The sequence below is a fragment of the Adelges cooleyi genome, unplaced genomic scaffold, assembly GCF_023614345.1.
Source record: "Adelges cooleyi isolate 19-005CV unplaced genomic scaffold, UGA_ACOO_1.1 ACOO_flye_CR_arks_rails_tigmint_CR_PRNA_108, whole genome shotgun sequence".
In the NCBI taxonomy this organism is placed as follows: Eukaryota; Metazoa; Arthropoda; class Insecta; order Hemiptera; family Adelgidae; genus Adelges; species Adelges cooleyi.
This window is the reverse complement of record NW_026095761.1, coordinates 9,830,719-9,846,910: the sequence shown is the minus strand read 5'-3', so window position 1 is coordinate 9,846,910 and position 16,192 is coordinate 9,830,719. Positions and strand designations below refer to the sequence as shown.

The following is a 16,192-nucleotide window of genomic DNA, read 5'->3' as shown; positions in this document are numbered from 1 at the left end:
AACAGTAATTTAAATTGCTTTTACTAAAAAAATAAAAGTATTTTTTTATGCGTACCTGTTATGTTTTTTTATGGACATTCATATTTTATGGGCAAATAATTAAATGAACAAATATATTTTTAAGTAATAATGATTTAAAACGAGCTGTATTTAATATTGTTTTTATTAAAAAACTTAGAATACGATTATACAATTTTAATTATCATTATATATATATATAAATAGAAATTAAAAAATGTAAATTCATATAAATATTTAACTATTTTTTCAGATGAAATTATGTTTTCCAATCCTACTAATCATGCTTACGACTACGTCGGCAAATTTTTGTGCATTCAACAGCATGTGCACATGCAAAACAGACGAAGCCTTAAGAATGCACATTTCATGTGTAGCTGTTCTTTTACATTCAATACCAGGTAATATTTTATATTCACAAACTTATAAGACCGTATTATGATTTAAAAAAAAACCGAACGTTGTTATTTATTTTTTGTAAAATTATCGTTTAAATTTTTTAAATATAAGTACCATCAGGAAAAAGTGAATAGAGTTAGCAGCTCTCGTATTGCTATAAAAATACTTAAAGCTAGGTACTATTTAAAATATAAATAAATATATCATAGTTTGATAATTCTTATTGCTTTAGTTTTTTCGGTATAACTTGTTTATTATAATATAATCAATAAAACAATAATGTTATGACACATTTGAAGATCACATTTTAAAAATTAGCATTTTTCATAATTTGAATAAATACAATGAATTAATTTAAGATAAGTGTCATTATAAGTATATATTGCCTAGTTATTTAAATGAACAGTAAATATAAACAGTACAACGCGGTATAAGGTTACGACTAAAGCGGATAACCTTTAATATTGGTGTAATAACATAAATTAAGTTCTGTATGCAATGAATGATTTTTATGTTTAATACGAGATTACTTGTCCAATTGTGCTTATGTAATAATTTGCGCAAAAAATGGAAATCTCAACCAAACAAGTAAGTTTGGTTAATTCAAGAAATGTGTGTTTTAGAAGTACCAGCTGGCACACGAATAAGTCATATGGACGTCATGTCATCCGAAATAGAAACCGTGGAAAACGACGTACTACAAGGAACGCACATAGAATCCTTACGGCTAATGAGCAACAAAATTGGCTTTGTAGCAGATAGAGCTTTTGCGTGAGTATACTTGAACATAACTTTTGCTAATTTAAAATTACTATTGGGACTGGGACCAAAACTGGATATCTAAAGTAATCCCATTTTCTGTGTAATTTTCATTCAAAAACGTGATTTTACAATGGAAACGGTTATGGGATATAATATCTAGTTTAATGTACCACGTGTGAACAGTCAAGTAATGACAATTTTATTGGTAATTATAATAAATAAGAAATAAAATATGTACATATGACATATGTGAAAAGACTATAGTTTAAAGCTATAATCGACTAAAAAAAAAGCGTTTTTTTACCAAAAAAAATATTGTAATGAATTTGTGATATGCGTACAACAACAATTTGAATACTATCTCACTGATACGAAGATGTGTGCAAATCGTATGAAGCTAATTCCACGAATATATTTCAAACGTTAATAAATGGACAAGGTAGGAAAAATTTGAGTAGTCGCGTCGGTGACATACTATAATATACCTAGTTGTACGAGACAATGAAAATGGACAAAGAAGTACAGTTTTTTTTTCAAGACAGAATACTTAAGTCGATAGTCTCGGAAACGAGGTAACTACTCTGGAGGATTGTACGCGTTAAGTTTATCTATCGTTTTTAGTGTCACACATAACAAAAGTTGTTTATGTCCATTCTCGCGTTAATTAGCAAACACACCCTTGGCAACTCGGAATTGTAATACGTGCTGAACTAATATGAATTATAAACGATTTAGTCGGATCAAATATTAATTCACGACTCTTCTTCATTTAAAATTCTCAATTCTCAAGTATTTACATATGGTATATTATTCACATTTAGGTACTGATGTTTTGATCATTTTTGTTCATGATAAAAGGCACGATAACGATTTTTAATAAACTTGTATAATGCTTATTGGCTTTAGGTTAAGTCAACGTTTGTTCGCTACACTACAGCCCGTATAAATACTAAATTACTGAGGCGATTTGAACACCTTTAAAAATAAAACCAGGATTTTAATGTTTTGTTTTTTTTTCCTGGCTATTTTTCGATTACAGGAAAAACAGCAACTTTTTAAAACTTTTTCACCATATCAGCCATCACGTCACTGGTACGATGGCTGCTAAAAAAAGATAAAACATTAAAATGAAGACTTTAACTTTTCTATCTGAGTAGAATGTGTCAGTGTAAGATAAACCAAAATATTTCCAAACTAAATATTTTTAAATTTTAAACAAAAAACCTAAATAATTTTGCGATTTCATAATTTCTTAATAAATTAACATATCAACGTTGAATTTGGATAATATGTATCTTATTTTGAAGATGGTAACATTATGCAGGTGCATGTTTTTTTAAATTACATTTATCGACGGTATAATGGCGTCATATAACATCAGTTGTAATTCTACTTTAAGAAACTCAACTTTTAGGTTGTCAAATAGTTGAAAATTCTTCTATAATAATTTAGGTACCATTTAATAAATAACCGGAACTGAGTTCCTTAAAGTTAAATCATATGTTTATAAATTACACAAAGACACTGTTATACTTTCGTGTACATAATAGTCTATATAGTAGCTACGATAAGTTAAATTGTGTATATATTTATTAAAACCCACAGCTGTCATTGCCACAGCTTTATAAACAATCTGTTGTTTGTTATTATTACATGTAATATACACTTCGTGCTTTTAACGTAGGTAACGACAAGGAGTGATAATTTTGTTTGCTAACAATGTGTCCTAATGTATACACTTTGTCCTACGGGAGTGTAGTCATCTGCTCTTTATTTTCCCTTTTGTGGATTATAAACATACTTATCCATAACTTCAGCACTTAGCGTGTAAAGTGAAACACAAAAGTGTTAAGTTATAGAATAAAATATAATCGTAAAACATTTGATCATGACTGAATATTTCAGGGAAAAAAATACTTTTTTTCTTAAAATAAAGGTATAATTAAATATTAGTGCATTATTCTTAAAATAATTAAAATTACTAAACATTTAACATGTTTAAAAAATCAACAATTGAATGTTTTCGAAAACGTCCATTGGCTTTTCTTTTGACCAAATTTTAACAAATATATTGTATTACATGTTTATATTAAAAACTTTGATATTAAATATTTTATATAATCCAATTATTTAAAAAACGCCACCTTAACCGTATTAGCTTATTTTGAGAAGATTTATTTTTAAGATTTTATACTAGTTGACTAAAAAATATTAATTATATGCTTTCGAGTACTAAATAATAAAAAGTATTAAAAAAATAAAAATTAATGTTAAAATGTTTTTTTTATGACTTAGTCCAAACCGTTGATTTTATAGAGGTTATAAAATACATTGCCACGGTGACTGTATTGCTATTTTTAATATCACGTTTAATTCAATATTTTAATTTACAAGTATTGCATGTGTTATAGATATACCACATTACGTATTACCTATGTAATAGGTATACTTAAGTATATTATTTTTAAATTTTATATTTTTGATAGTAAATATTCACAATACTCTTTAAAGGTTTTCATTTACTGATAAAAGTTTTAAATTGGAAACTTCCATTACAATATTCTGTTGCCAGAAAATTATGGAGATTTTTACTGTGGTGATTTAATGAGAAAATACTTATTAACTTCAATCAGTTTCTACTTACCGCTCGAACGTTAGCAAAAAGTTTGCTGTGTTTTTAAATCACGACGCAAAACTAAAAATAAATTAAGCTGAAAAAATGAACTTCAGTAAATATTTAATAACAATGTTCAAAAGGAAATCCGCAAGTTCTCTACACCAGATGAGAATGTTTTGACTGATTTTTTTATACATTTTAAAGAAAATAATTGCCAAGATTTTTAAGCTTGTCAGAATCAATAAACTGTTGAATTGTAACTTTTTCATCTGCAGTTTATATAGCTTAAAAATGTATTTTGTATATGTTTGTTAAAAGTCAACAAAGACAAATATTGTTAAAAGAATAAATTAAAACAAATATTTTTCATAAGTTTTATTTCGGTAAAGCAACAATGTACAGTTACAGAGCATATTTTTGTCGAATTAAATACATAATATCTGTCTTTAAGTTAGGTGATTTGTTTTCATTTTAATTGATAGCATAAAGTGAAAAAGAATTAGAAACTAACTATTCAAATTAGCTGCATTTGCTATAAAAATTGAAATGACAATTACCATATATATTTAAAACTTACTAAAAACTTTACTAATAGTTTTAGTATTTTAATGATAAAACTCAATGTATCAAATTCTACTTGATAGTATAAATTTATACTACAATTCAAACATGTTATTAAATAACATATATCATTTTCATTTTTATATGAGAAATAAAATGTACATATTGAAAGATTTAATTTGAATATTTATTTTGTCATACTTATAAATAATTTACTAGGTAATGTTAATTATATTTAACCCTACTCGGTCATGTTGTCTCTTACTCTTAAAATGTATTATAAGATAACCTATTTTTATAAATACTAATATCTGTTTAAACAATTGTTTTTTTTTTACAGATTATCCGGTTCGGTACTCAGAGCACTTGATCTCAGTTATAACCAATTAAACAGTGTACCATTAAAATCTTTAAATAATATAAGAAACTTAGACTGGCTAAATTTACACGGGTAATTTATATGTCTTAAAATTAACTTTTTAAAATTAATTACCATGATTTTTTTTTTTTAATTTTCTTCATATTTATTTCAGCAATAACATTGAAGTTATAGACCCTCACTGGGGCCATCTAGAGGATACTTTACAACATTTATTTATCGGCGAAAATGATTTAACTACATTTCCGGATTTCTTTTCAAATTTACGAACACTGTCTACTTTGAATTTAGATAATAATTTGCTTACTTCGGTTCCAGCATCCATCAAAACTCCGCCATTACTCGAGACATTAAGCATATCGAATAACTTCTTGGAAGAGTTTCCAGTGTCCATTACTGAATTAGGGACTTCGCTAAACAGATTATATATACGGGATAATTACATAAAAAATATAACCAACATAATACCAAACAGATTTGTCAAACTGGAGGTTTTAGACCTAGGCATGAATCGTCTAGAGAGTTGGTCAGGTCGCATGTTTGGCGGCCGTTCAGAAGTTCGAAATCTACATTTGGATATGAACCGTATAGAAGTCTTAGAAGCAAATGCGTTTGACGGATTAAGATCAGTTCGTATGTACTTATCCCGTAATCGACTTCGGAGTTTAGACCATAAAACTTTCGAAGGGTTGGAAAGAATACTAGAATATTTAGATCTTGAACATAACTTACTCGGTGAAATTCCAACGGCTGTGAGAACACTGAAGAATCTAAAGTTTCTGTATTTATCATTTAATGATCTTGGTCACTTGGATTCAGAAGATTTTTCAGGCGTATCTTCCAGTTTACGGTCGTTATCATTATCGGGGAATCGTTTGACGGAAATTCCTAGTATTGCATTAGACAACTGCACTAAACTATCACATCTAAATTTAGGATATAATTTTATACACGAAATTAAAGAAAACTGCTTTGGAGTTTGGGCTGAACACTTGGATACTCTACTGTTAATGAACAACAAGTTGACGGAACTCACCGGGAGACCATTTAAAAAAACCATTTCGTTAAGAGAACTGAGTTTGTCTTTTAACAATATTCATTATGTAGATGCGGATGTATTCATTGATTTATCCTCATCACTCGAAAGCTTAGAAATAAGTTTCGGTGTTTACTATGATAATTTCCCAGTGAAAATACTCAAACACCTCAAGTCTCTAATGTGGCTGGTGTTGGATAACAACGATATACTATCTGTATCAGTTGATTCACTCAATTCGCTGGAAAAATTGCAGTACCTTAACATGGAATCAAACAAAATTTCTGTAATAGCTCCTGGGACATTTTCGGCTTCAAATCTAACCCGTCTTCACGACATAAGACTGAATCAAAACAATTTAATGTCATTGGAGCCGAATACATTTTCAAATTTACAGCAGCTACAAACTGTTACCGTCTCAAGAAACAAAATTATCGAAATCATGGCACACGCGTTCAATGATCTTCCTCGTTTGTTAAATGTTGATTTGTCGTTCAATAAAGTTGAATATATTCAACCAGCAGCGTTCAATCATCTACCGAATTTAAAACGCGTCGACTTACAAGAAAACCAACTAAAAGAATTGCGAATAACGTCATTCATAAACTCGACAAATTCAAAACAACCTTTGTCATTAAATGTATCAAAAAACTACATTGAACGTGCTCCAGTCGATGACCCTCTAACACCCATTCACGTGAAACTTTTAGATTTAAGTTATAATAATTTACAAGACGTGCCATTTGAACTTTTATATCTAGTATCAGGCTCAATCAAAGAGCTATATCTAGACCACAATAAAATTCTTAAAATTTACAACTCCGAATTCGTTAATTTATTTAATTTGGAAGTCATATCATTGTCTGGAAACGGTATCACATCCATAGCTTCAAAGGCATTTTGTAATTTGACTTCTTTACAAGTGCTCGAGTTGTCTGATAATAAATTACATCAGTTATACACTGAACAGTTTGCAACGTTACCAAAACTCAGGATCTTATCATTGGCCGGAAATAATTTAAAGTCTCTAAGCTGGGATGTTCATTCGAGTACGCCTCTTGAATCTTTGGATTTGTCCAACAATCGCCTACTAACAGTACCAACAGGCGTTCTGATGAAGACGGGATCGACGTTAAAGCATCTTTCACTTGCAGGCAACCGAATAGATCATATTGACGGCACAACATTTTCGGGAATATCAAAACTGACCAATTTAAGTTTGGCTGATAATAAGTTAACTATTATTCCAGATAATGCATTTATAGGACTTGCGAGTTTATTATCACTGGATTTATCTTTAAATAATATCAGAGCAAACTTTAAGGAATTGTTTCATTATGTCCAAAACATCAAACATTTGAATTTGGCTAACGTAGGGCTAAGTGAAACTCCACCGTTTCCGCTTCCCAATTTAGTTACACTCCGTTTGTCTCATAACAAGTTAAAAACGATATCTAGAAATTCAATGGAAATGTTGACCAAGCTCAGAACGCTCTACATTGACCACAACGAGCTTTCCTATTCTCCAGCGAACGTATGGTCATTATTACCATCTCTGAAATCATTAGATTTATCGTCTAATCCTATAAAGGTAATTCCTTTCAATTCTGAATGTGTAATAAATATAAAAAAAGTAAGCCGTATTTAATTGAATTGTATATTATATTGTTTCAGACTATTACTAAAGCGAGTTTTACAGATCTATTTCGATTGCAGCACTTAAAAGTACAGCAGCTATACTATTTGGACCGTTTCGACGCAGGGTCACTATCCAAACTATCTTCGCTCCGTTCGTTGGCCACTGATTGGAGACCGAATCTCGGGCAAATAGTTTGTGCTGCTGTGCGTTCCATACGAAGCGTGTCGGTCTATGTAAACCGACCCCGACTACCAGGACCCATAGTGGATCCTTGTGGTCCGAAGTTGGAATCCGTGGACATTACAGGATCTAAACTACGGATACTGGACCCGTTAACATTTGCGGATCTAAAATTAGGGGCTGGCGATAGACTAGCTATCAGTATAAGAAACACTGCCATTGAAGATTTGCCAGCCGATTTGCTGTTGCCGTTGGTTGGTGTGCCCAAACTCACTTTGGACTTAACGGGGAACAAACTCACTTCACTCAATCCGTCGACCGTGTACTCTAATTACACTACATGGGAAAACTCCGGAACGAATGTTTTAAAAGGTATGGTTTTTCGTGATCTATAGTTACTTTTAATCGGTTAGGTAAATTATTTTTTAAAATATTATCGAATATTTCGTCTTAATGTTTAAAAAAAAAACACAATCCAAATATTATATAATATATAAAATAGAGAAATTAGTAGCACTATGTACAACGGTATACAGTTGAACTTCGGTAGAAATAAAACCAGTGTACACAATACCAAACAAGAAAGATTTTCAGCGGGCACCGCACATGTAAGTCACTTAAAAAAAAACAGTAAAAAGACAACGGAGGGTTTTGATACGAATTGAACGACCAAGTAAATACATTTTTTAACAACGTCACACGTGGTTTATTTGCGGACCAGCCATTGTTCGTGCCATGCAAACATAGTGGGTTTTTTCATTTGTGTCTACCGGGAAAAAAACAAAAAAACACTAAAGGGGTGAGACTGCAGACCGACCGCCGACGTGGTGGCGGTAAGGGAAGGAAAAAGAGTACCGAGCACGTCGAGTATTTAGACTGACAAGTGTGCGGAAGTTTGTTTTTTGTTTCTTCTTGCTAAAGGGCTAGTGTCACAGTGGCAAAGTGAAGTGCTGACGGAGTGCCGCTTGACAAGCAAAAGAGAGTGTATACACTATACGCGAACGGAGATGGCAACAGTGGTCCTTCGCACCACCGCAGACGAGGAAAACATCACAAGGGTGGTTATATTAAAGCACATCTGTGTCCGTGCGGATATATTTTTCTACTTCTAAGACCGCCGTCGCATACTACTTTTCCTTCTCCTCCTCATCAACGCCACAGTCACATTCGTGGTGTCGCGACTTTTTGTAGAGCCACACACGCGCTCTCCAATTTCGGACGGTTGTTTTTTTTTCTCGGTTGTTTTGTGTTTTATTTGTTAATCCATTTATGATTTTCTTCTATACGTTCTCTTCGCACTCTTGGCCAACGTTTGGTCGATAAACACATTTCGAATATACCGTACCACAGTAAACCGTCAAGCAAAACGTTATCGTAATGACATGCCGACGTCACCGCAACCGCCTTTTTTGATACGTTAAAATATTAGTATTTGAAAAACTTTTTTTTTAAATATCAGGTACAAAATGTACGTTTTGCAAATCGACATTTTTTTTTTTAAATACTTATTAACAATTCATTCGGTACTTTGGCATGAAGCTACGTGAAAAATGTCATACATTAAACCTGTCGTGATAGTGTACGGTGACAACTGTACAATAATAATCGCTTTTGGAAGTATATTATTATGGTAGGGCGGATATTGTAGTCGTTCGAGGGAGGGAGACATTATAAGTGCATAGCGGAGAGAATAAAAAATGAACGTTACAAAGGTAAAGGTAACATTTTGTTAGACATTTTTATTGCGACAGTTGTATAGGACATTATTTTGTTTGCATTAAACAAAAAAATCAACAGTTAAATTTCATAAACAAATGCACAGCAAACTAAAAGTATTCTCCTGTCTGTCACAAAGCTAACTGCCAAGTCGTTTTTTTTACATTTTTAATGTAGCTTATCGAAATTGCATACATCATGTAAGTCGAATAAACGATTTATTTTTTAATAACATATTAGGTAAATATTTAACACACTATTACAATAAATTATACTGAGTTCAAAAAACGACTTTAATACTTTTTGATTATACAACTCGTGTTTTATGTGCCGCAATGGACAATTAGGAAATATTAAAGAATTAAAACAAAAATGAGTAAAATAAAAAATGAAATATAAAGTGAGTTATAAAAGATAGTATGGTTGTAAGTTTAATACAAGACATTTAGCACGAGTGAAAACTTAGAATACGAGTATTAAGATCAAAAAAACGACCATAAAGTAAATGATAAGTCCATTTTTTCCATTATCATTTGAAAGTCCTTTATGTTATTATAAGTGAAAAGTTCATAAGTCGATCGGGTCAAACGAATGGCGCTTGTTTGTCAATACATAATATGGAGTATAGAAATACTCCATAATTTTATATTAGTTCATAAGTTGTTGGGCCCAAAGGTAGAATATTGTTTTATTTTTTTAAATAGAGATAATGTAGTATACATGTATTGTGATGACCGCGTCACTGATATTTGTATACATAAGGAAATAAAAAATAACCAACATTTCATTGTGATTGTCGTATTTTCCTACATCTTGAGTAGAACGGTTTTTTTAAAATCCTTTACAAATGCAAAGTATGTTGTCTGTCAGTCGACTTTAAACCGGAAAATACCATCAACGTTTTGCTTTAATTAAATTTTCAAAAGAATAAAGTGGTATAATACATTATACGAATCTTGAAAATAGCTAAACAGTAATAATTTAAAAATATATTCTAAACGAATTTTGATTTTTAAAAAGTAAAATATCACTCGAAGCCACAAATGTAATTACTTTCGACACAGAAAAGATTCTCAAAATATTAAAGTTCATATAAGGAAAATAATGTTTACTGTTAAACCTTATACGTATGAACACAAGTTTAGTTATAATATCCTTCTTGAAATTTTGAAGGGAGCATACTAGTATTTAAAATGGATTATTCGTTATAATTTAAAATGTTAAAAGTATCACAACTCTAATAGTCTAATTTCTACCATACACAAAACCCAAATAAGTTAAAAATCGAAGATTTCATCAAGCGTTTTTTTTTTAAAGCACACAATTAACAAAATGGTTCAAATATTTTCTTCAAAGAAATTTTTTTGTTCTAAACATATAAATGTTGTTTTTAATTTCTAGATCCCATACTGTTGTATTATAGCATACAGTTACTCTGTTTTCAATACAATAATAATTTTATTTTTTGTTTCAAAGCGAATGTAAGAGAATACATTTTTTTTTAAATTTTATCTGGTGTCCTAAACGTTCATTAAAGCATAACATTTTTAGTAATAACTACAATAAAGTACTTATTCAAATTTAAATACGAGTATTAATTAATTTAAAATAAAATTATATTATTCAACATAAATGTTAGTAAAAGTTATATGCAAATAAGTATTGCTACTCTCAACAATAGATACATTTAACAACAGCTAGTAAATTTAACTTCTTGTTCTAGGTAAAAAAGTAGCAATAGCTACATTTTGTTGTACATACTTTATTTTATAATAATAAATCCCAATATAAAGTACAAATACAAAATGTAATGTTAAATCGTATATAAGAGGCTTTGAGAGAATTTATTAAATTTTTTCATTAGAAATTTAAATTTAAAAGATTTTTAAAAACTACAGGCAACTTGTTGTTTATATTTAATACTATTAAATACTGAAGACAAAATATGCACATAATTAATTTGAGTGTTACAATGATATTATAAGGAGTCAATTTAAATACAATTTATTGGAATTAGTTTTACTGATGAGTTGCCATTTGAAATGTTATTATTCCTAAGTTTCTGTAGCAGTGATGTCCTTATTGGACTTTCAAAATTTATTATTTTAATAATTAATTACCTACTGCTTAGGTACTGACAGAATTAGTGAATTTCAAGCACAGAGTTCTTAAACAAAACCAGTTAATTTTAATTAATTTACTAAAAAAACTCTGATGTTTAGTTGATACATACTATAAATAATACACATTTTAGATCTACTAAAATATTTACTTAATTTTAAGATATGAGATATAATTTGATTTTTCAATAAAACATAAACATTTTAAATGAATGTCATTATACAATAGACTTAAAAGTCAGTTTAATCTAAATATATTCCGAACACGTTTACTTGACACATGTATAGAAATATGATTTAAGAATCGAACAATAGAAAATATACTTCGATCAGCACATTATGCCTTCTTTAAATATTTGAACGCCGTGTTTTAAGATTGCCGCGTTGCTTTTATCAATTTACCATGTTCCATGTATAAGATAAAATGTGTAAAAAAGAGCAACACTTTAAATACTCCTTATAAAAAAGTCTTTTTTATAGTGTATTAACTCCGTGGATTTCATGTAAAACACTTGAGAAAAAAATACATCAGGGATGTAATACAGCATTGCTTATACTTCCATACTACATATTTGATTACTTATTTTTATGCATAAGAGAACCACTATAAACCCATTACGAAAAAAGACAGTAAAAGTTTAAAAAATAAACAATATTTTGTTTTAGAGTAATGCAAAGTTAATATAGCAAAAATAAGTTATCTTTAATATTAATTATTTTTTTAATTTTTATATGAAATGTTATGTATTACTAGAAATTTTTTTAATTTTATTTTCCTTTATGTCAAATAGTTTTAATTTAAAAAAAAAAACAGTTTGTTTATCTTTTACAAAATTTACATTTGTTTTTTTGGCTATAAACTTACATATTTTATAACTTTTAAACTTGAAGACAAAAATTGATCGAATTAATGGAAAACACGCGATTTTATATTTACTGCTTATAAGTGAACAATTCATTACAATCCTCAAATAATAAACAAACATATTTAATAAATATTCATTACTGATTCTCGTACTTTTATTATCTCAATGTTTATTGGTAGTCCATTGAAAATAATGACTTATTAAAAACGATTAAACTTACTGTAAATGCAAAGAGTTGAAACCAAACATAAACTAAAAGGTCTTATTCAAATGCCAACATTTAACAATTTTTTACGGCAAAGGTATTATGGTGCTTCTTTTTCTTCGTCTTCCAACTCCTAGAGTGATGCAGAACAAACTCTTATTACTTGCTGTACCATTTGGTTATTGACTTTAATAATCCACTTCTATGGCTGATAAGGGTCTTCTCGCTTGCCGTTTTCAATTCGGGACGTCTTTTGAAATTTAACTGGATCTTACTGCAAGTCCCAGCCAGTTCACTCACGCTTACCTAATTACCACTGTTATATCTGCCTACCTATTATTTTCTGCGCTCCACGGAAAAAAATGTAATCAAGGATATCATGTTATCACTCGTATTTTGCCTCTTATCTCGTATCACTTATCTGTAATCTCTCATCTCTGACTGAAAGTGAAAGTGTACCGCGAAAATAGCGACATGACAATGGCCATTTCTTCTTGCGTCCAGCCCAATAACATATCCGTGTTAATATATTTTGTAATGGCGCGTATGGCCTATAATAGCGTACATCATATTTTGTTTAAACCTGTTGCAGGAGGCTTGTTCCTGGACGACAATCCTTTGCAATGTGATTGCGGACTATTGTGGTTGGGCCAATGGCTGCGACGATGGCTCAGGGAAGCGGTACAGGTGCACACTCTTGGAATGGCCGAAGCTCAAATGGCACATTCGACCGTGCGACGAGTCATGTGCTCAGACCCCCGGAACGGTGGTGCTAGGGTGCCCGTAGCCGACATCTACCCCGAGGATTTGCGGTGCAAGGCCAGTGCGCTGAGCGGTAGCGGGACGGGCAACACGGCCGCAAAGACGTCTCACTTGATCGTGTGTTTGCTCCGAGCACTGGTGGTTTTCTATTTGGCCTCGGTCTGGTGTAACGTATGCTGAGCTCTAGGCCATTTGCATGCACCGTGTCAATTGTGTATAATATATCATTTTATCTGTTTTGCCATCGTTTCTTCTTTTGGCTTCGTCAAAAAGTCTGTGATGCCTAATGTAGTTTTTTTTTAGGGTTTCCTCCCGTTCGGCCGTAGCCGGATAAAACGATTTTTCGAAAGCCAATAACGGTATGCAAACGGCTTAATAACGTTATTTTATGTATATATATATTATGTACATTAAAAATTAATTAGAAATAATTAAACCACAGTAAATACAATGATTTAATTGTTTGCAGTCATATAAAAAAAAAAAAAAAATCCAGCCTTGTGATAATAATCGACGTACGCGCTATAACTTAACTATACTATATCGTATTTTATACAATTTTGTGTACAGTTTAATGTTTTACAAAAACTACATTATGTATCCATTTTTTTTCCGTCACTTTATATAAATAATAAACATATTCTGCACATAACAATTAGCGTTGAAAAATAACAATATTATGCTTCGTTATTAATGAGATGACATTTTGCAAAAATATAACAACTATAAACAGGGTCTCTTCGTAGATATTCGGTCTTGAATAAATTTAAATCCAAACGACCTTGATTTTAGGATAACATTTTGTTATGAGGTTCGAGCGATTTAAGTAAACGTATACCTACTAATCACTATTACTTCATTTAAAAATGTCTTGTTATAGCCATCCCATGTAGTACAAATAAAAACCAAAACTACTTACAAAAGGTGAAGTTGGGTAAATACAAATACTACATTTATCAAAGTAATAATCAAAAGTTGGTAATTATTTTCTATTTTTTTTTTTTTGCTTTATAATAATATAGGTAGTGGCATCTACCCATTCAGTTGATAAATAAAATATGTGTCTCACCCAACCTAAATACGAATGTTTGATCGATTTCGCTTTGTAGTAGCTGACTGACATTTTATATGAACATTGTGTAAGTCATTTTTTATAGTGTTTATGCGTATGCACGGTTGAATATTAAATGAATTACCTATATTGAGAGAGAGAGAGAGAAGAATACTATAGGTACAAAAAATCGTTTCATTTTAATTTTAATTTTCCATGCTGAATGCAATAATCAAGTAACACACTTATGTACATAAAAAAATATGCATTTTTCGCAAAACAGAACACCATTGTAAATATTTAAAAATAGCAGATTAATTCTGTTTTAACAACGCCGTAATGAAATTATTTCTTCGTATTTAATTTCTGTTACAAAGCGTAGAACTCTTCCCGTAACCCTAAAATTAAAGTATTCGATTTAAATCAATGTTTCACAAGAGTTTAAGAGTTATTATCTCTTTTTGGGGAACTGAGGTTTTTAACAATGTTTTTTCGAAAAAAATGATTATTCATTAGAATATGAAGTAAAAGTTTGAGCACGAAAACATTATCCGTAATGATAAAATTATAATGTTTCAAACGGAAAATTTCACCGAAACATAATCAATAAAAAAAAATAATAATACTTTAACCTAAATGCTATGTCAATTGGCGACCTGCATTGTGAGTGAGGAGCTCGCTAATAAAATTTTATCTTTCTCACCTAAAATAATTTTTATTGCATATCCAGTATGAATACAAAACCGATAACAACGCCATATGGCACAATCATTCAAAATTTGTTATGGTCTGCAAAAAGCTGAGGAAGTTTATTTGACTAATATTTTAAAAATTATCAAAATACATTTGAAATTCCGGTTAACCTATTAAATGCAAAATTGAATATTTAGATTTTAGTTCTGTCGCTTGTATAAATGTTCCACTAAAGGTTTGAATTATTATGACTAACAAGAACAATATGATCCAGGCAGAGGTAAACATAATTTTAAATTACTTTCTATTTAAAGATTATAGTTTTTGATGAATTTTACGGTATTTGGTAAATTAAACATTAACTTATATGATACTGTAAATAGTTTAATGTAAATTAAAATGTTATTAATATTATAATTGTAGTATATTAAAATCGTTAAAAATTAAGTGTCCTGTTAATATTACCATTTATCCTTCCAGCTACTATAATATTATATACCTATTGTAAGTATTATATAATTTTATTTAATAATAAGACCGTTAAGACATGTACTTAAAGTTGTTAAATTTCATGTATGTACCACTATTATAGCTTTGTTTTGTAAATAATAAATAAATATCAATATTTCATAAAAAATATTATTGTTTCATTATTTTACATGCTAGCATTTTTCTTTATATCATATATAACTTCATATCAGCGGCGAACATGTATTGACAGTACTGGTGTCACTCAAAATATGCTTCAGTACAAATTTAAACTAATGAATATATAAAAAATAAAATATTGTTATGAAAAAGAACATTGAAGTTCCTACTTATAAAACAAATATTAGTTTGTAAAAGATTATACGGAAACAGGCAGAAATTATATTTATGCAGTAATTCAATAATAAACGTTGGAGTATATACTTGAATTTAACAAAATATTTTTATAAATTTGTAATAGTAGAAGGTTTTTGTAAAACATTTATGCTTACATAAATGAAATTACCTAGTACCTTTTTTTAAGTGAATTTGGTTCACGTCATGTAACTTTATTGATACAGTATAAACTAGTTTTAAATCAGCTACTTTCCAATCTGAAAATTGAATCCAAAAATATTAGTACTTAACAAAATTGCTTTTTATTAGCTTTAATATGTGACAGCGAGTGAAATACCTCAATAAAAACTTAAACTTCGAAGT

General features: G+C 29.9%; 1 protein-coding gene across 1 annotated transcript in view; it reads left to right on the top strand.

Moving 5' to 3' along the window:
* Positions 1–15,478, top strand: part of LOC126841890 (chaoptin) — a 56,000-nt gene extending 40,522 nt beyond the window's left edge. The window contains exons 3-8 of the mRNA XM_050578658.1: positions 272–419; positions 1,041–1,188; positions 4,698–4,808; positions 4,891–7,363; positions 7,447–7,963; positions 13,091–15,478. Coding sequence (XP_050434615.1) covers positions 272–419; positions 1,041–1,188; positions 4,698–4,808; positions 4,891–7,363; positions 7,447–7,963; positions 13,091–13,440 — 3,747 coding nt within the window. The 3' untranslated portion in view covers positions 13,441–15,478. The remainder of the gene's footprint in view (positions 1–271; positions 420–1,040; positions 1,189–4,697; positions 4,809–4,890; positions 7,364–7,446; positions 7,964–13,090) is intronic.
* Positions 15,479–16,192: the final 714 nt, after the last annotated feature.